The sequence below is a fragment of the Rattus norvegicus genome, chromosome 1, assembly GCF_021556685.1.
Source record: "Rattus norvegicus strain SHRSP/BbbUtx chromosome 1, alternate assembly SHRSP_T2T, whole genome shotgun sequence".
Taxonomy (NCBI): domain Eukaryota; kingdom Metazoa; phylum Chordata; class Mammalia; order Rodentia; family Muridae; genus Rattus; species Rattus norvegicus.
Genome location: NC_141534.1, coordinates 147642501 through 147667474, shown reverse-complemented (window position 1 = coordinate 147667474; position 24974 = coordinate 147642501). Strand labels below are relative to the sequence as shown.

General features: G+C 48.6%; 1 protein-coding gene across 5 annotated transcripts in view; it reads right to left on the bottom strand.

The window, feature by feature from the left end:
• The window catches only part of Pde8a (phosphodiesterase 8A), a 123417-nt gene extending 116127 nt beyond the window's left edge, over positions 1-7290 (bottom strand). For 3 of the 5 annotated variants that reach the window (XM_087557998.1, XM_087558006.1, XM_087558026.1), the window contains exon 1: positions 6509-7290. In XM_087557998.1, coding sequence (XP_087414124.1) covers positions 6509-6676 — 168 coding nt within the window. In that variant the 5' untranslated portion in view covers positions 6677-7290. The remainder of the gene's footprint in view (positions 1-6508) is intronic. The other 2 variants (XM_087558013.1, NM_198767.1) reach the window with 2 other exon arrangements.
• Between the last annotated feature and the right edge of the window lie 17684 nt (positions 7291-24974).

Here is a 24974-nt window from a genome sequence, read left to right as displayed (position 1 = left end):
TTTTAATTATTATTAAAACATGTGCAACACACCCTAAGAATTTTTGTAAACTTTCAATAAGATGAGATAGATCTGGGGAATGTGAAGAAAAAGCCCTAGCAGCCTCAAAGACAGCATATTTATCCAAAACGTTAAAGTACACAGGATGTGACATGAAAATAGGACACCACCCTTGTCCTCAAGCTGCCTATATGTCAGGTGAAGGCCCCAGGCAGCAACACCTCTAGGCCTTTAAGTGCAGCCCTGCTAAAGGCCTGGAAACCTTTGGGTTGGCCCTGGAGCAACTCTGGAAGGATACCTGCGTGCAAGCCTGGAGAAGGAGTACGCAGGGCAGGGCAAAGGTCAAAGGGAGCACAGCTCCTGGGGAGCCAGGGAAGGAAGACTTCCGTAGCCTGAGGAGGGGGAAGGGAAAGAGTCCCTAGGGGTTTTGTCCACTGCTGTCAGATGGCAAAGAGGACGACTGCAGAAAGGATGGCTGACTCTGTAAGTAGCTGGGACAGCACTGAACAACTTCCACAAACACAGGAAGTTAGTAGGGCCAGAACCACCTTCCTCAGTAAGTGAAGGCCTAAGAACATCATGATAATAGACATTAAGGACACCTGATTAAAACTCAAGTGACTGGAGCCACAGAAAGGGCTCAGTGGTTAAGAACACAGGACCTTTCAAAGGATCTAGGCTCAGTTCCTAGCCATCCATATCAGTGGCTTACAACACATTAAATAAATAAATGATCTTAAAAAAACAAACAAACAACAACAACAACAACAAGTGACTTAATTCATTTATAGCCTAATGCAATGGTTCGAAACCTTCCTAATTCACAACCCTTTAATACAGTTCCTCACCTTGTGGTGACCCACCAACAAAATTATTTTCATTGCTACTTCGTAGGTGTAATTTTGCTACTGTTAGGAGTTGTAATGTAAATATCTGTGTTTCCCAATGGTCTCAGGTGGCCCCTGTAAAAGGGTTGTTTGACCCCCAGAAGGTTAAGAACCACTGGCCTAATGAAAGGCCAGTTCATGGGGTGAGGATGAAATAGGCAGTTAGGAGAGCAACAGTCTAGAAGTTGAGAGCCAAGAATAGTGTGTTCTGATCCCAGCTTGATTACATGGCCCCGGGTGAGTCTCAAAGCTCTGGTGCCTTATCGACAAAAGAGAAAATGGCATGAGCCACTCACAAGGTTGCAAGGATTCCAGGAGATACCATCTTTAACACATCTAGTACAAGTACAAGGCATCCAGAAACGACAGGGGTTACTAACAGAAACAGTCGGTTGGCACTCTAAGAACTGAGTCGCTCGGGGTTGGGGATTTAGCTCAGTGGTAGAATGCTTGCCTAGCAAGCGCAAGGCCCTGGGTTCGGTTCCCAGCTCCGAAAAAAACAAAAAAAAAAAAAAAAAAAAAAAACAAAAAAAAAAAAAAAACAAAAAAAAAAGAACTGAGTCGCTCGACTTATGTCATCTCACTCCACTGAGAAACCACTGACCTTGGGCCAGGCTGAGGGCTTACTCCTATCCTAACTTCTGCTCGTTAATTTTATTTGTTGTTTTAACTTTCTGAAATACTCTGTCCTTTAGACGTCTTCATTCTGAGATGTCATCCTCGCATCACGAACCGCTCCCTGGTTCAGTATTCAATCCAAATGAATAAATCATGTAAGGGAGAACCAGTGTCCCCAGACCACTTCAAGAGCAACAGGTCCCGGGGCTGGGGATTTAGCTCAGTGGTAGAGTCCTTACCTAGGAAGTGCAAGGCCCTGGGTTCAGTCCCCAGCTCCGGAAAAAAAGAACCCCCCCCCCAAAAAAAAAAAAAAAAGAGCAACAGGCCCCATCATAACTTTTACTACAGTATGGAAAAGGTCAAGGTTAACTCAGGGAAGTTTGTGGGATTCTGACGTATTATCTCTTTAAGAATTACAGGCAAATTTATGGTAATAAGTATTATATTTACACACACACACACACACACACACACACGTTACAGTCACTTGATATACACATTTTAGAGTAAAGCTTGTTGCCTGACCTTAATTTATATGTGTTTATATTTGCCTAAATTATCTGATTTTGTTACTCTGCTAAGTTACTGTTTCCCTCTGAGAGTGGGAAAAGTTTTTGAAATATTATGATATAGGTGACAGAGGTGCAAAGCACTTTATGTATGTAACAAGAGTTCAAGAAAACTTTATTTTTACTTCCTCATAGATAAGCCTGGCAAAAGACTGCACATGGAAAGCCACGGAACACAACCTGAGCAACTCGGCCCCTGCTCTCCAGTGAGGGCTTCATCACACCACAGGAGCGCACGGAGTTAAACCTCACTTTCTCAACAAACCTGCAGAGGGAAACTGTTGGTGATTCTAGTGAAGAAAAAAAAATCAGGCAACACACCAGGAAAACACAGCTTTCGTTTAACAAACATGAGATGTAATTAATTTTTTTATAAATTAACATCAGGCAACCCATTTTATTCTAGTACAGATGATATTAATTATTCTATAGCTAAGAGACCAGTTTACCTTGGTTGACAAAAACGGCTAGTTTAGTCAGTCTATGGAGGAAGGGAGTTGGTGCAAGAAACAAGAAAGACTGGAAGAGGGAAAAGAAGATAGTGGGAGGTCAGAGGAAAGTAAGAGGAGAAAAGAGGAATCAGAGGAGCACCTTTCCACTCCTGTGTGCTCTGATGATGACACCATGACACTAACGTTTGGTCCCAGTGAGAATGCAGCCACATACTGCCCACCGGCTTCTCTATCCTCACAACTGTAAAAGCCAACATGCAGCCAAGGGCGGTGAGGCACACCCTTGATTCCAGCACTCAGGAGTCAGGAGCAAGTGGATCTCTGTGAGTTTAAGGACAGCCTGGTCTACATGGTGAGTTCTAGGACAGCCAGAGCTACATACTAAGACCCTATCTTAAAACAAACAAACAAAACAAAACAAAAAATAAAAACCCCAAAGGCCGACAATGCTCATCAGCATGGATATATTTTATCCCCTGGGAAAAATTCTCTGGGGAACAATAACAGAGACTCCCACAAAAGCAGTCTGAACTTCACAGCCTCCAATCTGGTTAAAACTGGTTCCATGAACAGGGAAGACTTTGCACTTCCACAGCCTGTTTCACTCAATCCTATAATTCAACAACTGTTTATAGAAGGCCTAAGAGACAGCAAGCAGACTGAGCAGCACTGGTGAGGAGGGCTGAGAGTAGAGGCGCCAAGCAGCAGCAGCCCATTGGGTGTCTATGAATAGATCTCTAGCACTCCTTTCCCTGTGCACAAATGTTTTGAGGGTACCTCAAGTCCCAGCTAAGCAAAGGGGAAACAGAGTCAGTCTAAAAACTGGCAAGACAATATTGAAATCTTAGTCGAAACTCACACGGATTAAAAATAAAAGCCTAAGTGTTCACGCTGAACACAGCATTCATTATCTGTGACCACATACGCTATATAACTCCCGGATAAACAAACAGCCGGAGTATTTTCAGTAATACTTAAATAGGTTCATACACTCACCTCCCTAGTGTATTACCAGATCTTAAAATGCCTTTGGAATTGAAAACTAAATCATATTCATTGAGTCCTACTGTTAAGCGTATTTCTTGTACCTTAAATACTGTTATCCCATGGAAGGATTCAGAGCCTAGCATGGTTGGCCTACAACAGAACCCAGAGGAAGGGGTGGATAGCCAAAGAGGTCTAGGAAATACAGCTCTAAACACCCTTTGGAAGAGCACGAGAGATATCTACAGATATAGGTATAGTGCTGTTTTCAAGACTGTTTTTCTGGGTGCTTTGGCTGTCCTGGAACTCAAGACCAAGCTGGCCCCAAACTCCCAGATCCACCTGCCTCTGCCTCCCAAGGGCTGGGATTAAACACGTGGGACACCACCTGGTGATTACAGAAAGGTGGGAAGCTATGTCAGCAGGACCTCAAGTTCCAGACCACTGTGGGTAACAGAGCAAAACAGTGTAAAAAAGAGAAAAGGCTGGAGGAAAGGGGAGGACAAGAGGGAGGGAGGGACTCTGCTGATTGGCCATACACTGTTCAATCTGAAATGTATTCAATCACCAGTCTTTCAGCAACATTGAGGAACTCTTTATTGTATGTTATAGGGATATAAAACTTCCTCCATTGAATTCTCAGGGATACTCTGAATCACTGCATTTTAAAAGTATGAACACACACACACACACACACACACACACACACGTCTACTTTAGTTTCTGAGATGGATCTCTCACAGAATCAAAGCTCACTGACAGCACAGGCCATCTGGGCAGCAATTCGGAAGATCTGCCTGTCTCCAATGCAAACCTAGCCCCAACACTAGGGGCTATGGAACATGCCAACTTCGATGTGGGTCTTGAGAATCCAAACTAGGTCCTCATTCCTGCATGACAGGCATGCTACCACCCAAGCTATCACCAAGCTCCCAGCTCCAAGAATTTTTAATGAACTAGAATAGGCTCATAAGGTATGTACTAATAAAGAAACAAGTAACTTGTAATTTGATCTTGCTAAACTTTTCTTCTCTAATAGGTATTTTCAGTTTCCAGAGTACATGCATATCTTAATTTTTAAAAATTGAACTAAAGAAAAGCTGTAATTAGCTCTGCTCTATTTCCGAGATATGCCTAAATTCACCTATCTGTAACTGAGATATAGTATCAGTATGGACAACTCTCGGATAAAAGTATGGGAGGGGAGTTGGGGATTTAGCTCGGTGGTAGAGCGCTTGCCTAGCAAGCGCAAGGCCCTGGGTTCGGTCCCCAGCTCCGGAAAAAAAGAAAAGGAAAAAAAAAAAAGTATGGGAGGGCCTTCCATTTCTATTGGTTGTGCTGCTGTAATTTGTAATTCAACTCTTGTAGATAGATGTTAAAATAGCATTTTTAAGTGTATCTTAAATGTTCTATGGACACAAGTACGAATGAGTAAACAGGAAAAAATAAAGGCAACAGTTCTTTAGCGCCTATTCTATGCCACGAGGCTAGCCGCTGTCAGGATGAATGCACTGTCTAAGTCCCGACACAGGAAAAGGTCTGTCGGCACAGCAGTACTCGGGATGGGAACTCTGTGCATGCACAAGAGAGGTTTCCAGGATGCCTGATAGGAAGTTCAAGACATCCAGGCCGCCACAAAAACGCCTGTAAGAAGAAAGGTGTCTCACTGAAAGGATGGCTTCGGGATTTAATATTGGCTAATGAAAAAGAAAACAATGCTAGATTGGGTAAGAAATGTGACAGTTGTTAAGGCTCCCACGTTCACCCTCATCTGTAGAGTCTTGTTTGCTTTTAAGCCTGCTAGACTTAATATATAAGCTTCTTGTAGCCATTCAAAGCAGTTTGGCCTGACTGTCTGAACTCTAGCCATCACAGGTTTCTTTAAAGAAATCCCAGAAGGATCAACTCTGGATAATCAGAACAAGGTTGAATTTTCACTTAGAGTAGTGGTATGGCAGAGCAAGTACTTCAGTGTGGAAAGTTGAACAAGATCTTCACTTTCATACAGAAAAGGTACTGTTATGATTGCTAGTAATTTAAGACAGTTAAGTAAATCAACTACATAGCTCAAATTTGGGAGGGTCTGCTGTACTCAGAAAACAACAGTAGTTTTAAAAATTGCAAAATACTTAAACCTTCCTAGTAACGAGAGATTCATGTTCAAACACTGCAGCTAAGCATACCAGTTTGTTTTACAACGCATGAGATGTCACTCCAAAATCCCAGATGTTAGTGGAAAGCTGCTGCGGGTGCCTCTGTGAACTTTTTATCTTTCCTTCAGAAAACCTTAGCCCTGGAAACTTTTGATAAAAGCTGAGGCAAAAGGCGCCGAAGAAGTCACACAGCGAACAACAAAACACAAAATAAAACCCTGCAAGTCCCAGTCAGACTGCCTCCATAAAAGATTAACTTTGCCCTGCTGAATCCTTCAAAGATCACGGCTCCAGTAGTATTTTCTAACTACACAGGCTTTAAATACCGCACGTATGCTAATAAATCTGAATTTCAGATAACGCGCGCAGTGAAGCCAAAGCTATGTTCCAGGTTACAATTCAATGGCCCCAAAGAAGTGGAAAAGTGAAACTGCTTGCGCAAAGAGGGGACGGAGGTTGGGATAAGCTAGGCAGGGGCGAGGTGGGAGGAAACTGGTGGCATCCAAGACCCTTGCCAGAGCCGACAACCCTTGCCTCTCTACTCTGGGAACCGCAAGAGCAAAGTGCACCCTGGTTTACCACGTCAGGGGCGTGCCAGAATATCCCGGGTCCCCCCACCCACCGGGGTCTCCCACCCACCCTCTGGGAGAAAACTGACTCGCGGCGTCCGACCCAGCTCGGGAACGAACGGACGCCGCGGATCGGGCGGAGCTGCGTCAGAGCCCCGTTATGCCTCGGTCCGCGACAGTCCGCAAACGCGGGCGGCTAGCGTCGGTCAACGCCACGGCGGCCGCCTAGAGGGCCCCACGGGCCCCGCATTTCCCTGCCCTCCCGGTACTGCTCACCTTCGAGGCACCGCTGTCGCGAGGCTGAGGCTCCACGAGCCCGGGCGGGGTCGACCATCGCTGTCTAGACCTCAGCGCGGGGACCCGGACGTCCTCGTCCTCGCCGTCGCTGTCGCTGGGGTTCGACACTCGGTTGTCGGAAATGTGGATGCTCGGGGCGCAGCCCATCCTGGCGGCGGCGGCACCGCGGACACGCTGGCTGGCAGCCGCGATCCGGTCAGCAAACGGCCCGCCCGGCGCCTCGGGGCCGCCGCGGGCGCCGTGTCATCGCGGCCTGAGCTGGCGGGCGGCGGCGGCGAGCGCGGGTCTCGCGTCAGGAAGCGCGGCCGCCCCTTTTATCGCGCTGCGGGCGCGGCGGCAGCGGCCGTGGGGAGGGGGCGCTGGGGCGGGAGGCGCGCCGCGGACGCCCCTCCGAACATGCCCTTCCTGAGGCGGGAGCCGCCGCCGTCTCCCTCACATCGCCGCGCGCGCCGCGGCCGCCGAGCTTCCGGGGAATGTCGGGGGAGGAGATTTGCGCTCTCGCCACCGGGAGCCGCGGGCCCGCGCCGCGTTTGCACCGCCGCCCTCGCCTCGTCTGACTCTCGAGGAAACGGGCGCTCGCCTGGCGGTGCCCGCTTTTCAGCCCGGCGGGCGGCTGGTTGAGCACCCCTAGTCGGGCTACCGTAGGGGAGCCCAACCCTTGGCGCCCGCACTCGGAGCTACTACGGGGAGGACGCTGGGGCCCGGCGCGCTGAAGGAGAGAGCGCCTCGGCTCCGGTCGGGCCGCGCCGTCGAGAAACGCCGAAGCGGCTGCGCGAGCCGGGAGTTGAGCGTCCGAGGCTCCCGCTCCGAGTTCCGGACCGCGTTTTGCGGGCAACTCGCCGCGCCCAGCCCCCAGCGGTGACCTCCAGCGGCTGCTGGCGTCAATGCAAAGCAGCTGGGGCGCCCGCCGCCCGCCGCCCGCTCCGAGTACCGCCCGTCCAAGAGCATGCGCGGCCGCGACCGCAGGGGCACCCAGCCAGCCCGTCCAGGGAAAGGAAGGGACTTGTTCAAGGATACGTAGCCATTCTGCTTCAGGGGCCACCGAGTTCGTTCACTGTCAGATCACTGTGTTTGAGATTTGGAGCTATCAGATCGCTGTGTTTGAGATTTGGAGCTATCGTCCGTTAAGAAAGCAGTTGGAAGGAACTCACTCCGAAGCGTTCAGAAGTCCATGGGGACACCACACCTCAGGTCCCAGGCGTTATTACCAGGGATAGCCTTTGCTCCAAGACCTGGCAATCACGCCTCTGGTTGCACTCGGACCGGTGCGACTGCAATGCTTGAAAGCTAGTTTGTGGGAGGACTGCCTCTTAACCAAAGGACAATTCCAGGTTCGACAGTCCGAAGGATCAGAACCATGGGAAGGGGTGTGCGCCGGTCCAGCAGGAACCAGAACTGCAGCCCCCAAGTGCTGCCAGCTAGCTAGCTGTGACTCCAGATGAATCTCTTAACCCCTATGTGGCTGAAACTGCAGGGCGACGCCCCTGGGTGTGCATCTGATACCCAGAGCCAGCCACTTCAGGGGCCTTCCCGCCCTTCTTTGCTCTCCAGGTCCACCGGGACCCTGGCGGGACCGTAGCTTCCTTTCCTCAGTCCACACCTTTCCTACACGCACCCGGGTGCGACCCTGAGAGTCTGAGACTCCCGCCCGCGGACTGGCTACTGTGAAGACCCGGAGATGTACTCCGGGCTGAAGTCCCTGCTGAGTCGGACTCAGGTGCTTGGTCCCTGTGGCAGCTGCAACGTCCTTGAGCATCGATCTTCGGCACCAAAGGAGGATGCAGGGCGGCTTCCGGAGCGGATAAGGCTGGAGCAGCTTTCTGGTCTTCTTTTCTGGCAATTGGCACACAGCTCTGTCTTATAAAAGTATCACTGGCTCTTCCAAGGTGTCTTGAAAAACAGGAAAAGTTTTTGTAATGCCACCCGTTATTCCACCCAGACTGTGCAATCTTAGAGGGTAGTTTTTTTTTTTTTTTTTCAGCCGGCCGCTGGATCCCTGGAGAAATTGCCTTTAGTCACAGATGCGCATACAAGTCTAAGGCTCTTCTCTCCGCCCACCTAAAGTCTGGCCTTGAGGACTCCACACTGACCTTGTTGGTGAAGCTCCAGGAAGCCCCGGCCTCCTGGCCCTCCCCTCGCAGGCTGCTGGCTGGCTCTTAGCGGCCCTGCTTTGTTTTAGGGATCCTTGAGCTTGAAGTCAGTAGCAGGGTGGGGCTGAGGAAAGGAGGCTAGCTGGATACCTTCCCCAATCTCTCTGTGATCCTGAGATGGAGTCTGTCTCTGTCTCACCACCACCACCACCAACCACACACACACCTTTCTCGCTCATTTCGAAACTGATTTCTTGGCCTGCAATTTAGGAACCCACAGATTTGGAACCTGAGGCTAAGAAAGACACTCCAGCAATTGGAGCCATCTGTTTACTCCTGGATCTTGTAGAAGAAGCCCACTTTCCTTATTCTCTGGGACCTTAGCCAGGGTCACAGTGTTGGAGCTGAGGACAGTAATTCATCCCACCTATCCTCTAGCTGGAGTCTGTACCTGTAAGTCTTTAACATAGCCTATGAAACCTGCGACTATAAAAGGGGGAATCACACTGACAGAAGCAACCTATGAATGCCACCTAGTAAGTCCCCCAGGACTTTCCAGGCAGGTAAAGAATCCCACCATGGGCTGGAGAGATGGCTCAGTGGTTTTGAGCCAGTATAGTACTTGCAGAGAACTTAAGTTTGATTCCCAACACCCACGTCAGGTGTCTTACAACCACCTATAACTTCAGTTCCTGTCCTGCACACGTACACACAGTACACACAGACCTACATGCAAAATAAATTTAAAAGAATCCCACCAGTTCTGGGAATGGTAGCTTTTGCTCATTATCCCAGACTGAGGCATTTGGGTTGCTATGCATTTGGGGCCAGCCCAGTCTGTATAACAAGTCTCTATCTCCAGGCAGAACATTCTTACACATTTTTAAAAAGCTAAAAAAAAAAATTCCACCAAGAGTCTCAGGTAACTCATCTAAGTCCTGTACAGAGTAGATACCCTGTCCCCAACAGTGCTGGCCAGCAGGAGCCTCACTAGCACAATAGAATCTACTGGCATCCCCACCCATTCGGTGGGTATCGAATTCTGACCAGAGTGGCTCAAACTTGTAGTTGAACATCCATTTCAATTCTTATTCTCAGGACTCAAGCATGAGGTTCAGTGGGGTTCAGCAGAGGATAACTTCAGTTACTTCCAATCTCCTTCCTGGTGGCTGCAGTTTACAGCCATTCTCAGGAGACTTCAGTCCTAGGGGCTGGGAGAATCTTCAGTTCTTGAGAGGCAAGAGCTGCTTTGCTGTCTAAACCCAACCCTTTTTTGTTTTCCTGTTTCCCCTAAAGCTGATCCCACTACCCAGTTCTGGAGCCTGCCTTCCTTCTCCACCCAGGAACCAGCCATTTCCAAAGACTCGTGCCACAGAGGTTTCCCTACGGCTCCTCCTCCCTTTCCTCCCTCAGGGAACCTGGCTGATGAGGATGGGGCATTCTGGGCCTGAGAACTGACTCCCAGCCTTGCCCTTTCCTAGACCTTGGCTGCCAACTTTACCTCTGTGAGCTGATTTTCTCTGCTGCAAATCTAGGATTAATGATATCTACCTCTCAGAGATTAGATGGGCTGACCAATGGCAAACACCTGTAATAACCACTGTGTCCTATAATCTCAGCCCCCACCTTCGTCTGGGTTCATTCAGCACTCCTTCCTTCATTCAGTCCTAGCTACCAACTGCTAACAATAAGACTATAGGAAGGAATGGCTTACCCAAACAAACCCATAGCTCCTACTTTATCAAGTTCCCACCCACAACTTTCAAGGTCTTGTGCAATATGATTTTAATTACATAGTTTTTGTTGTTGAGACAGTGTATCTCAAATTGTTTTCAGATTGTATATCCTATACATTTATACACAAATATAGTCTAAAACAATAGTAAAACATTTGAACTAAGGAAAGGCATATAGTGTACACAGGGGAAAGGAGGAGGAAGAGGAAGAGGAGGAGAAGGAAGAGGAGAGGGAGGAGAAGGAGGAGGAGGGGGAGGAGGAGGGGGAGAAGAAGGAGGGGGAGGAGAAGGAGGAGGAGGGGGAGAAGAAGGAGGGGGAGGAGAAGGAGGAGGAGGAGAAGGAGGAGGGGGAGGAGGAGGAGGGGGAGGAGAAGGAGAAAAGAAGAAGAAGAAGAAGAAGAAGAAGAAGAAGAAGAAGAAGAAGAAGAAGAAGAAGAAGAAGTCGTCCAGCACACGCCTTTTAATCCTAGTATTCCGTATGCAGACAGAAGCAGACAGATCTCTGTGAGTTCGAAGCCAGCCTGAGCTACATAGTAAGCTTCAGACCATTCAATGCTATGTAGTGAGAATTTGTCTTACAGAAAAAAAAGGGGGGGGGGGGAGAGGCTCCGCTTTTCCCTTCTCTAAGGATAACTATTGTTAAGGGTTTTGACTGTTTCTAGATAAGTTTATGTAGCACACACCTATTATAGTATGGCAAAGAAGGCTACAGTGGACATCACCAAAAATTCTTGTGAGATTAATTTATCTAAAAGTCTGTGCCCTACTCCTCTGCTCCAATAGGGATGAAGAGAAATGGAATCAGACACATTCAGCCTTGGCTGCCACTGAGGGGACTAGGAACCATACCAACCACCTTCTTTGCCAGCACCAAAAATCAAAGCCTTTCTGAGTCATCCCCTCAGATTCGTCATTGTTTCATTGGTCTTTTATTCCCTGACTATGCCAGCATTTCTCAGATAAGACCAGGTGATCACCTTCAAACAGGAACCACAAGGAGGGAGGAGCGCCCTCTGGAGGCCAGAATAGAGGAGGACTAAGACCCCAGTAGTTCTGGTCCTCCGTATCTCTCCTATGTGCCTGAGGTTCCCTTTTCAGTTTGGCTTGGTTCTTTAATTCACCAGAGACCCTGGAGACAACTGAATGTGAACTCAATTCATCAAAATGGACTTACTGAGTCTCAGAACAGAGGTAGTCTCATAAGTCTCAGGTTCCCAGAGCTCACCTTCAATCTTTACTCTGTGATCCCATCCACCCCTTCCTACAAGGCCAGGAACTCACCCCTTTCAACTACTGGATAAAAAGCAACATTCTTAAGACAACCAAGGGCTCACACTAAACACAGAAAGAGGAGCACATTACCAAGGACCAGAAACCACCAAAACCTGCTCACCCTCTTGACCGCACAGAAGACAGTTTTTGTTAGGCCTCAGGAATCCCCAGCCTCCATCTGTCTAGCCCTAGGACCTAAAGAATTCCACCCCAGCTCGGAAGCCCTTGACCCGAGTTCTCGTTGTTGTTGTTGTTGTTGTTGTTGTTGTTGTTGTTGTTATTGTGGTTGTTTGCGACAAGGTCTCTTGTAGTCCAGGCTGGCCTCAAACTAGATGTGTAATCAAGAATATTGACTTACAATTCTGATCCTCCTGCTTGTACCTCCCACATGCTGAGATTCCAAGCCTAAACCACCATGCCTGTCTTCCTTGCCCCAAATTCTTAACTTGTGGTGTTATGGGGGTGTCTGTCCTATACCTAGACCAGGGTAGGGTACTTTTCAAGGTTCTATGGGTATGTTTCTAGAGTATTTTTCTGATTGCTAGTTGATCAAGGAGGGCCCAAATCACTGTGGGGAATTCTATCCTTAAGCAAGTGGGTCTGGGTCTGAGGGCTAGAGAGGCGGCTCAGGTAAGAGTGCTTGTTCTTACAAAGGACCCAGACTTAATTCCCAGCCCACATGTGGCAACTCACAACCATCTGTAACTCCAATTTCAGGGAATCTGATGCCCTCTTCTGACTTCTGGCACATCAGGCGTGCACATAGGACATGTAAATACATGCATGTGAAACACTCAAACATGAAAGAAATCTTTTAAAAATAAATAACTCAAAAACAGAAGTAGTTGCATAGGAGCCTGGGAGGGAGCAACATTCCTGCATGATATCTACTTCAGTCCCTGTCCCCAATCCCATGAGAGTGTGACCTTAAAGTTATAAGGACAAAACCCTTTCCTTCCCAACCTGCTTCTAGTCATGGTGTTCATCACAGTAATAGGGAAGCAAACTAGGGCAGCCTGATAAAATTAATGTAAGAGGAATTTCTTTGACTCATAGTTTGAGAGAGACAGGTGGAGAGGGGCTGACTTCAAGACTGTGAGGCAGGCCACACTGTTACCTACAGTCAGGACACAAAAGAACAGAAGCTAACTTTCTCCTCTTCATTCCACCCAGAACTCCAACCCAGGGTATGAAGCTACCCCATTCAGTCTTTCCATCTCACTTAACATTCTGGAAACATTTCCACAGACAGGCCCAGGAGTTGTTTCTCCTAGGTTGATTCTAACTCCTCCTAGTTGACCAAACCAACCACCACAATTTCTACTTTAGACTTTTCTCTTTTCCCCCTCTAAAAGGCAAAACAAAACGTGTGAATGCAGCTACATGTACAGATGACTGTGTTTGTAGAGGTCAGAGGTCAACGTTGGGTATCTTCCTCAGTCATTCTCCATGATATTTCGTGAGGTGGAGCTCTCTCGCTGAGCCTGGAGCTAGTCGATTAGCTAGACTAGCTAGGCAGCAAACCCCAGGGATCTTCTGTCCCAACCTCCTCAGCACGAGAACTACAGAGAGTGCAGGGAATGAGAACTCAGGTCTCATGATTACATGGCAAGCACTTTACCAACTGAGCCATCTCCTTGACCCTTTTCTGAGATCTGACTGTGCAGCCCAAGCAAGGTTGGAACTTTCCATATTCCTGCCTCAGTCTCCTGAGCCCTGAGGTTACAGGTGTGCATCCCCTTACCACCACTGAAAATTCTTAATGGTTATGGAGCAAAGGCTTCAGGATTATGTTGACCACTACCACCAACATCATTGGCATGATTGTCATGACCACCATCACCACCCCACTACTAGGAACATAATCGTCAGCACCACAGTACCATCATCATCATCACCACCACTGCTACCCAGCATCCTCACATCTCAGCAGCAGCAGTCACACATCATCACCATGGTCACCACTGACATCATCATCATCACCATGGTCACCACTGACATCATATCACCATGCTCACCACTGACATCATCATCACCATGCTCACCACTGACATCATCATCACCATGCTCACCACTGACATCATCATCACCATGCTCACCACTGACATCATCATCACCATGCTCACCACTGACATCATATCACCACTCCCAGCAACAGCAGTCATCCCAATACCACAGCTCTTGCAACAACTTCCTAGGCCCCTTCACACCAGGACAAATAAGGAGTCCACGGGTCTCTTACTAGGACCCCTTTGACTTTCTCCAAAGGTCTCACATGAGACCAGCCATGATTCCTGTCTTATGACTGAGAAAACGTGATGTGACAAAAGCTCCCATGAACTGAAGTGCACCTTTGAATGACCTCATTCATTGTGCTTCCTACAGACTAACAGAGTCCTCAAAGCACCATCCCCCAGTCCGGGGCCACTTCCTTCACATGGGGAAAGCATCCTTACTTGGGAGTAGATCCTCACAGCTCTGAGGCCAGAGAGCTTGCCAGGCTGACGAGGCCTCACACTGTCTGACCATATCACTGTCTGCCACTGTCATCTCCAGGTTCTCACTTACTACCAGCCATCATTCCTCCCTTCCCTCCTCCTCCCTCCCTCCCTCCCTCCCTCCCTCCTTCCCTCCCTCCCTCCTTCCCTCTCTCCCTCCCCTCCTCTAGTGAGGGTTCACTATGTTTCCCAGACTGCCCTGGAATCCTTGGATCCAGTGATGCTTCTGTCTCAGCCTCTGAAGTACCTGTGACTACAGACGTGTGCCATCCCACACAGCCATGTTTCCCTTTGGTAGACACACACCCGGCACCTCCTTCACCCTTCCTCCCATTTCCCTGTCTTTATAATTTTGCTTACCTCTTCCTGGAATGGGCTGCAATGTTCTTTCATTCATATATTCGCACATATATCATTATATGACTCACTCTTCTAGCACAGATATTTTGGGTTGTAGTCAATCAAAGCCTGGACCCAAAGGAGTGTTAGCCATCCAGAAGTGACTGGTTAGTGAAGAGCTGAAAAGCCTGACTTCAGGTATGGCTTGATCAGGAACTCAAACAGTCACATGAATACTTGTTCACTCTGGATTGGTTCACGTGCCCATCTTAACCAACCGCTGTGGCCAGGGAAGCGACAAACACTAAAGATTCCACCAAAATAACTCGGGCTGATACTAGAGGTAACTCTGGCCCACCTTGGTCCCCACAATTATGTAACTAGTCCAATGTGCACCTCTCAGTACTCTCCTTGGGTGTAAAAGAGGCGGGGAGAATAGGAGTCCTCTATCCACTCAGGGAACGTTCCCAGGTCTGCTCAGCCTGCTCATATTGTGGTCAGTAATGAGAGTCCTCCCCTCACTGTCTGAACCCAGCCCCTGCCTTAGCTTAGTCCTGTGCCTCCCTCAGCTGCCCTCAGAGGGAGAGACTTCAGAACCATGACCTCAGGAAACTGGCACTAGAAGCAGTGTGGGACACAAGGATGGCATAATCAGAGAGATAAAGGCAGAACGCCCACTCTTTCCTGGTGTCTCCACTCACCCTTCCAGCTTTCCAAATGCACAGACCATGGCCTTCTGCCACATGTCACCTGTACCCGACCTGGGTGGAATTTCTGCTGACCAGAGATGTCTGTGAGGAAAGGAAGAAAAGGAATGACACCTACTACCTTTCTTTTCTTAATTACATCTCTCTCTCTCTCTCTCTCTCTCTCTCTCTCTCTCTTTGTCTCTCTGTCTCTTTCTCTCTCTCTCTCTCTCTCTCTCTCTCTCTCTCTCTCTGTGTGCGCGCATGTGTGCATGTCTGTTTCTGTGTCTGAGTGTGTGTGTGTGTGTGTGCATATGTGTGCGTATGTGTGCGTGTGTGTCTGTGTGTGTGAGAGTGGGGGGTGGAGTGCATGGACATACCACAACACATGTGTGAAGATCAGAGGACACCTTATAGGAATTGGTTTCCTCCCTCTACCACATGGGAGCTGGGGATCAAACTCAGGCAGTCTGGCTTGACCACAAGTGCCTTTACCCACTGAGCCATCCTTCTCGCCTGTCACCTGCTCTCTGATGGCACCAGCCTCCTTGCCAAGTTCATACCGTGCCCGTGTGTTAGCTCATTTTGTTCACAAAGCTGCCCTGTGACATAGTTACTGTTACCTCTCCACTCCCAGTCCCATCCTCCATTTACACAGATAAGCACACTGCAGATTTTTAGAATATAGGATTCAGGTCTTTAGTAAGATCTACCACAACCCACCCTTTCCAAGGGCCTCCCCTGCTTACCTTGAAGTAGAGCTTGAACCCACGGCTTACTGCATGCTAGGCAAGCACACTAACACTGAGACATCTATCCTCTTTTCACACCCTTTTATTTTGATTTTAAAAGTCACATTAAGTTGCCAAGCCTGGACTTGAACTTGTGATGTTCTTCCCTCATCCTCCCAGGTAGCTAGGATTGCAGGCCTGCCCCACCAGAGCCAGCTACATGCTTTACAATAAAAGGATGCTTCCGGAACATAGTAAGGCTATCTAAGAGCTTCAAGGTTTTTAATACAGAAGTATAAACACAGTCCTCAGGGCCGAGGCTCACCAGGTGTACTTCTGAAGGGTGGCAACACCAAAACCTCTCAGAGCAAAAATAACACGACAGGCATCCCTGTCACCATCCCACGCTGTCTTCATGTTCTGAGAAATGCAGGGAGACACGGCTGGGCCACTAGGGTGTATTTGTGGATAACTTATCATCCTAGCAGATGACACAGCCTTATATCCAAGATTCCAAAATAATCAACTCAGTTGTTACTAAAAAGAAACATTTCTCCAGATTCAAAGTGAAATTATATTGCTGTGTATCAGAAAAGCAATTTTAAAATGCAATGATGAGCATCACGGTAAGCGTGGGGCCTGGTGATACATCTGTGTGACCTCAGCACTGGAAGCTAAGGCAGGACCAACCTGGGCTGTCGATCAAGAGCCTGTTGAAAGAAAAAAAGAAGGAAAGAAGAAAGAAAGAAAGAAAGAAAGAAAGAAAGGAAGGAAGGAAGAAAGAAAGAAAGAGAGAGAGAGAAGGAAGGAAGGAAGGAAGGAAGAAGGAGAAGGAAGGAAGGAAGGAAGAAGGAGAAGGAAGGAAGGAAGGAAGAAGGAGAAGGAAGGAAGGAAGGAAGGAAAGAAGAGAAGGAAGGAAGGAAGGAAGAAGGAGAAGGAAGGAAGGAAGAGGAAGGAAGGAAGGAAGGAAAGAAGAGAAGGAAGGAAGGAAGGAAGAAGGAGAAGGAAGGAAGGAAGAGGAAGGAAGGAAGGAAGAGAAGGAAGGAAGGAAGGAAGGAAGAAGGAGAAGGAAGGAAGGAAGAAGGAGAAGGAAGGAAGGAAGGAAAGAAGAGAAGGAAGGAAGGAGGAGAAGGAAGGAAGGAAGGAAGGAGGAGAAGGAAGGAAGGAAGAAGGAGAAGGAAGGAAGGAAGGAAGGAGAAGGAAGGAAGGAAGAAGGAGAAGGAAGGAAGGAAGAAGGAGAAGGAAGGAAGAAGGAGAAGGAAGGAAGGAAGAAGGAGAAGGAAGGAAGGAAGGAAGAAGGAGAAGGAAGGAAGGAAGGAAGAGAAGGAAGGAAGGAAGAGAAGGAAGGAAGGAAGGAAGGAAGGAAGGGAGGAAGGAAGGAAGGAAGGAAGGAAGGAAGGAAGGAAGGGAGGGAGGGAGGGAGGGATGGTGAGAGAAAGGATGAAAGAAAGAATAAAAAAGCAGTGAGTTCCAGGTACTGTGTGGGCCCTGATGAGGCAGCACCCTTTTTCCTGGCTCCTTCCCTGCTCATTGACCAGGCCTCTGTCCTCTGCAAAGCTACTTACTTTGAGGCATATGAGAGATGGTGATACCATCCATGGCCCCCTCAGTCCCTGGCGGCCTACACCAGGCTGTTGGTGTGCAACAGGCTGGTGGGGAGGCCCCAAGCAGTGACTCCCAGTACCAGGTAAGTTGCCATCCTGAAGGTTGGTACTGAAGCTCCTCAGGGTTCCAGACACAAGCAGGGGAAAGACACAGTCACAACCAACACTCAGGTTTTAACCCTGGAAGTCTTACATGTGTCAGGGATGTCCCATAGTATCAGACAACGCAAGCCGGTTGGCCACCTGGTACCTACTTCACAGTCACTCCCCTCCCACAACACACACACACACACACACACACACACACACACACACACACACGCACACACACATGCACACACACACTGCACATTGTTACCTTGGACAGGAAGCCTTGTGTTTTACATCTGGGCAGCCAACCCTCCCTGCTCTGTCCACCCACCTTCTCCTAAGGACCCAGATCTATGCCCACAGCATGGGGAGAGGGGTATCCGTGACTGCATCACAGTTAGAGCCGAAACGTAGAGTCTGGTAAGTCCCTTCTAGTGCTTGCTCCTTGAGATGGCAAGCTATGCTCCCCCTCATTGAACAGGAAACAGGGCCTCAGAGAACTTAAGTAACCTATCCTTAGTCACACAGCAGATGGCAAAAGCAAGCTACCAGCTCTAACCTTTCTGATGCCAAAGCCTAATGTATCTACCAATGTAAAAGAACTTCTGTAAAAAAAAGAAAAAAAAACAAACAAACCCTAGAATAATAAGCTGAATATGGGCAGCCAAGGAGGCAAACATCACTGAGGCTTGAGAAGCAAAGAGTGCAATATGATAGACCTCAGAGCGACTGTGGGCTGCTCTGCTCCCCGGATAAATGCAAGGCAGTGTGCTGGTTACCAAAAGTATGTGGTGCTTTTGAAATGTCAGCCACAACGATCATGAATCACTCTTTCTAAAGCCCTTACTCTAAAGCAGCCTCCTTTCCCTAACTATTCAGTTCTCCCCTCTCCAGGTCCAGGACCCAGGCCTGACAGGTCTCATGGGAATTCTGTCACATCTTTGGGAGCATGTACCTGTGTATGATCTCCGAGCTGCTTTATAAGGCACAGAAAGTTGATCTTCAAATGACGGTACAGCTATAAAGTGAGACCCGGAAGGGCCTCGTTAGGAAGATTCTAGATTCTTCCCCTCACACACACCTCACAGAGAGACCGTTACATGCTGTCCCCAGACCCCACATGAGAAACACGGGACAACTAAAGAACTCCTTCCTCTGGGGACTGCAGAATATAGTGGGGGATGCAGGTATGCTAACATCAAGACAGCAATCAATGCCATGGTGTGGGACAAGCTCTACTTGTGTGTCCCAAGAGGAAAGGGCTTCATGTTGGACCAGGAAAGACTTGACATCCACAAGGCCTGCCCTGACCTGCATTTTTATTCACACCCCCTCACCCTTCTTAAAACTGTATCTGGTTTTCCTCTGAGAAGCCGAAGTTACCTCTAGTATCAGCCCGAGTTATTTTGGTGGAATCTTTAGTGTTTGTCGCTTCCCTGGCCACAGCGGTTGGTTAAGATGGGCACGTGAACCAATCCAGAGTGAACAAGTATTCATGTGACTGTTTGAGTTCCTGATCAAGCCATACCTGAAGTCAGGCTTTTCAGCTCTTCACTAACCAGTCACTTCTGGATGGCTAACACTCCTTTGGGTCCAGGCTTTGATTGACTACAACCCAAAATATCTGTGCTAGAAGAGTGAGTCATATAATGATATATGTGCGAATATATGAATGAAAGAACATTGCAGCCCATTCCAGGAAGAGGTAAGCAAAATTATAAAGACAGGGAAATGGGAGGAAGGGTGAAGGAGGTGCCGGGTGTGTGTCTACCAAAGGGAAACATGGCTGTGTGGGATGGCACACGTCTGTAGTCACAGGTACTTCAGAGGCTGAGACAGAAGCATCACTGGATCCAAGGATTCCAGGGCAGTCTGGGAAACATAGTGAACCCTCACTAGAGGAGGGGAGGGAGAGAGGGAAGGAGGGAGGGAGGGAAGGAGGGAGGGAGGGAGGGAGGGAGGGAGGAGGAGGGAAGGGAGGAATGATGGCTGGTAGTAAGTGAGAACCTGGAGATGACAGTGGCAGACAGTGATATGGTCAGACAGTGTGAGGCCTCGTCAGCCTGGCAAGCTCTCTGGCCTCAGAGCTGTGAGGATCTACTCCCAAGTAAGGATGCTTTCCCCATGTGAAGGAAGTGGCCCCGGACTGGGGGATGGTGCTTTGAGGACTCTGTTAGTCTGTAGGAAGCACAATGAATGAGGTCATTCAAAGGTGCACTTCAGTTCATGGGAGCTTTTGTCACATCACGTTTTCTCAGTCATAAGACAGGAATCATGGCTGGTCTCATGTGAGACCTTTGGAGAAAGTCAAAGGGGTCCTAGTAAGAGACCCGTGGACTCCTTATTTGTCCTGGTGTGAAGGGGCCTAGGAAGTTGTTGCAAGAGCTGTGGTATTGGGATGACTGCTGTTGCTGGGAGTGGTGATATGATGTCAGTGGTGAGCATGGTGATGATGATGTCAGTGGTGAGCATGGTGATGATGATGTCAGTGGTGAGCATGGTGATGATGATGTCAGTGGTGAGCATGGTGATGATGATGTCAGTGGTGAGCATGGTGATATGATGTCAGTGGTGAGCATGGTGATGATGATGTCAGTGGTGACCATGGTGATATGATGTCAGTGGTGAGCATGGTGATGATGATGTCAGTGGTGAGCATGGTGATGATGATGTCAGTGGTGAGCATGGTGATGATGATGTCAGTGGTGACCATGGTGAGGCACCCCTCCTATACCAAGAGAATATGCTAACATCCTTCATGGTGACAGTCTTCTTGAGCCTTCATAACGCTCCTGTGAGATACACGTGTCATGGCCCTTCTTTCATAACGGTAGGAGAGCAAGGGAAGTGTGCGGCCAGACTTCTGGTGATGCGCACACTGCTAACTCCTTAGCACTGAGGTATGTAGTCTGCTGGGACATAGGCTTCCCGATCTTAGGGCAGCATCCTTTTCATGCCTTCTCCTCCTGACCTTCCCAGACTTTTGTGAGCAATCTCTCTCTTTCAATGGCTCTGTTTGAAAGGTCTCCTGTGCTTTCTATTTTCCCGGCTGTCCAGTAATGAGAGAGATTCATCACCAGCCAAGGGCATCCCTACCATCGTCTGCCACTGTGAGTTCTGAGAGTGAAGGAGACCACAGGGGTACTGGAAACCACTATGTGCTGGAAGAGCTGCCACAGAGCCGCTGGGCACCTCACTAATGATCCAAGCTGGGACGTACAAACTTCACAGGCTAGCTATCGGTGACTTAGGGTGATTATGGAAGGGCAACTATTTTCATAGAAAATCAAACATTTAGTTCCAGGCTGGAGATCATCAAAACTAAAAGAAACAAGTTGCAGTGAAACTGCTTGTCTGAAAGGCAGGACTGTGTTCACAGGTGCCACCTAATCTTGTGGGACTTGGCTCCAAGAAAGGCCTCTCAACCCCAGTCCAGTGTATAAGAGGAAGCGAGCTGTGGCATTGGCTTCCACCCCTCACTGTCTTCCCATGTTCCTCCTGGGCTTTGTGGACTCTTCCCACACCCAAGGTATGAGGGTTGCTTGCTGGTATGAGGGTTGCTTGCTGGTATGAGGGTTGCTTGCTTTCAGCTAAATAACATCACTCTTGTCCCCATGTCAGGGGTTGGTTTTTTGTTTTTTGTTTTTTTTGTTTTTTTTTTTTTTTTGGTTCTTTTTTTCGGAGCTGGGGACCGAACCCAGGGCCTTGTGCCTCCTAGGTAAGCACTCTACCACTGAGCTAAATCCCCAGCCCCAGGGGTTGGTTTAATCATATGCATGCAACTCTGGTCAAGGAGATGTGTGGGTTTGCCTAGGAGTGATATAAAGAGGGTTTTGTTCTTTTTTAGAATATCCTCCTCCTCTTTCCCCCCTCCTCTTCCTCCTCCTCCTCCTCTTCCTCCTCCTCCTTCAATTGGTTGTTTGGTTTGGTTTAGTTTGTTTTTGGGTTTTTTTTTTTTTCAGGATAGGGTTTGCTCTGAATTTGCTCTGTAGACCAGGTTTGCCTCACACTAGGAAATTTACCTGCCTCTTCCTCCGAGTACTAGGATAAAGGTTTGCACCACCACAACCTATAATATTTTTCTAATATGAAGAAAGGAAGGAAGGAAGGAAGGAAGGGAGGAAGGAAGGAAGGAAGGAAGGAAAAAAGCCATTTTCTCAACAACCTGGAGCTATTTCAAAAATCTGACCTCCATGATAGGGGTCTGTCAACGCTGGAAGAAAGCCAGTGAAAAGCTGGGATGAGCCTATGCCATCCTGCCCCAAATGTAACCACAGAGCTGTGAAATCAACAAACTGTGACGCCGCCAGCCTCTGAGCTCCTTGTTGTGGGGTAAAGCACACGTTTGTGGTTCAGACTAATTGTAGCTGGAGCTACCTGTTCCGGGAAATGTTCTCCTTTACTCATAAGGCCACAGATCCCTGTGTCCTTCTTACACATGCCACCTTGTGATTCAATTTGTTCTCTTTTCCAAGAAGGAGAACAAGGTTCAGCAGGGAGAGAAGATGGCAGGGCCAGAACCTCCATTCTGCTGCGGCTCCTGCCCCAGCCCTCTGCTCAAGTCCCTTTATATGGAGAGAACTGCTAAACCTTATTTCTAAGAAATGTTCATTTCCCCATCCACCTATTCCTTCCCAGAGCCGCAGGCTAAGATGAGATGGAGCTACTGAGACCCTCCATCATTTTCATACTGTAGCCTGCCCTGCACATGTGTGCCCTCAGGACCCAGCCTGGAAAGGGGGCAGGGCACTGCCTTCCCAGCACATAATTACCGTGCTTGCCAGCCGCAGTGCTGCCAGCTGTTCTTGGCCACCCAGCAACTGTGCTCCCAGCTGCAGCTGATGTGGAAGACCAGAAAGGGATGAGTTCAAAAGGCGCCTCTCCCTTTGGAAATGTGGACGGTCGCCAGCACCCACATGCAGGCAACAGAGGCTCTGTGAATTCTGATTTCCTGGCCTACTTTTGGTAGGAGACCAAACCTGTGTACATTCAATTTTCTTCTGGCTCATGCTCTCAACCTTGCAGAGTTTCCTTGTGGCCAGCCATCCAAGCAACAGCAGGGTCAGGGGGACTCTGTTGAAATTTTCCCAATTAAGTGGGGGTGGGAGGTGCCTAGGAAGGGAGAGGCAGGGTAAGAAAAGATCCTGTGGGGTTGGGGATTTAGCTCAGTGGTAGAGCGCTTGCCTAGGAAGTGCAAAGTGCAAGGCCCTGGGTTCGGTCCCCAGCTCCCAAAAAAAGGACCAAAAAAAAAAAAAAAAAAAAAAAGAAAGAGAAAAGAAAAGAAAAGATCCTGTGCCCCGCTGAGCCTCAGCCACAGAACCAGCCTGAGTTCCAGGCAGGGTCAGTTAGATCATGAGTTAGGCGCCCTTCTAACTATGACTGTTTACATATGTAAGCACATGTATAATCATGGCCCTTTTCCTCACCGTGTTCACACGCTTGAACATAGAAGGCAAGGTCATATGTGTGAGGTTCAGGCCAGGAGGTCCCTTTCCTTAGTCTGTTAAGGCAGACAGTCTGGGGTTCCTCACTGATCTCAGGGGCTTTGATTCTGTGTCAAACCCACCCCACATCTGGCTACTTTAGCAAGAAAAGGAACTTTCCAGAATGAACAGCAGGACTACATGTGATACTGCACAAGCACTTCAGAGGACACTTGAGAGTCAAGTGAGGACTTCTGCCCCACATGTTCAGCAGCAGCCATGGCCATGATTGAGGCAGATTGAGGCCATAGAAGACCTGTGGCTTTCACCCGTCCTCTCCCTCTCCCACACTCTGAGGAAGCAGCCACCCCATCATGAAGACACAAAGATATGGATGCAGAAACGGAAGCTTCCTCTCAAGATCTGCAAGTGAAGCAGGATTTGCCGCTGAAGTCCCTAAGGCTTACACAGGTCTGCTGAGGGCTTCTCTGAAGCTCTGTGAGAGACTCCTGGCTGCACCTAGCTGAGGAGTAAACCGAGGTTTTGCACGCTGCCCTTAAAACATCCATTGAGGGGGCTTTATTAGTTATTAGTGGTTACTCTGTGCTGCAGAAGAGGAAACTGAGGCATAAAAAGTGCAGGGATGGATGACAGCAAAGCCCTCTCTTCAAAGATTGGGGTGGGGTCAGGGACAGCTAAGCTGTGCATGTCCCCATGCACTTCAGAAATCCCTTTATTAAGCTGGACTGTAACACGGATCCCCGGGACCAGACAGCAATGTGTAATCCCAGCCCTTAGAAGGTGGAATCAGGAGAATCATGAGTTCACATTTGAGGCTAGCCTGGGATACATGAGACCATATCCAGAGGTAGAGGGAGGTGAGAAAGAGGAAGAGAGGGAGGTGGAGTAGAGAGAGGGAGGGAGGGAGAAAGAGGGCACACTTCTCCCTGGTCTATGCTAGTTGCTCTGGGTGCCTCTACTCTGATACGTTCCTCAAGTTCAGAGCTCTTTGGACCTTCTGCTATGTGACAGCAGGGCCAATAGGAAGTGCTCCCTAAATCTCAATCTCCGTTCAGCACACACCCCTGACTCGAGTACTCATTCCCAGGGTCAGCAGCCTTCTCTCCCCCTCCCCCTAGATACATACACACTCATCCACAAACCCAAGAACTCGTGAGTTTCCCAGGTGCACCTGCAGCCAGTATTTCCAGGAACAGCTTTGTTAGAAAGAACAGTCCTTTGGGGCATGATGTAACACCCCTGGGTCTCGTAGGTTCCCTCCTGAAGTGGCCCCAAGAGATGTCCCTAGAGCAGCAGGTCCTATACGCAACTGCTACCAGCTATACTGGCTGAATACTAGGTCTCCTAGGGGGTTAGGCTTACGCAATGTTTCCTAGGACTTAACTTCCTCTTTCTCTTTGGACATTACGTTCATCATTTTGTCTTTGAGTGAACTGTGTGTGCTTCATAGATAAACAGGCAAGAAGTAGCTGAATTGTCAGGAAGGAAAAGTCAAAGTCCCTGCTAGCTCCTTAAGAACCAGTAGCTTTGAAATTATATTACAGCAAAGATTCTGTCCAGCGTTCAACCACGTCAGGGCAGAAACTGAACCGTAATGTTAGCTTCTGGATCCCCTGGGCTGCAGTCCGCAGAGGTAACACTGTGAAAAATGTTATAATTTCAAGAGTAACAACTTCTCCCCAAACATCCTCACAACTGGCAACATAAAAAGCAAATCCCAGCACCCAACACCTGCCCAGGCTTAGTGCTGCTTCTGGGTGAGCGAGCCAGGGACCATGTGCAGCAGCTCGTGACAGACACTTTATATGGCAGACCGTTCCAGTCTTACTGTTATTTAGACAAACAACATAATTGGAGGTCTGTAGAAATAATCAGAATGAAGTCTATCCGATGCGCCAAAGCCCCAGAGAGTGTAACTTGCAGCTTTCACTTCACGGAGCCAAGACTGTGGCCAG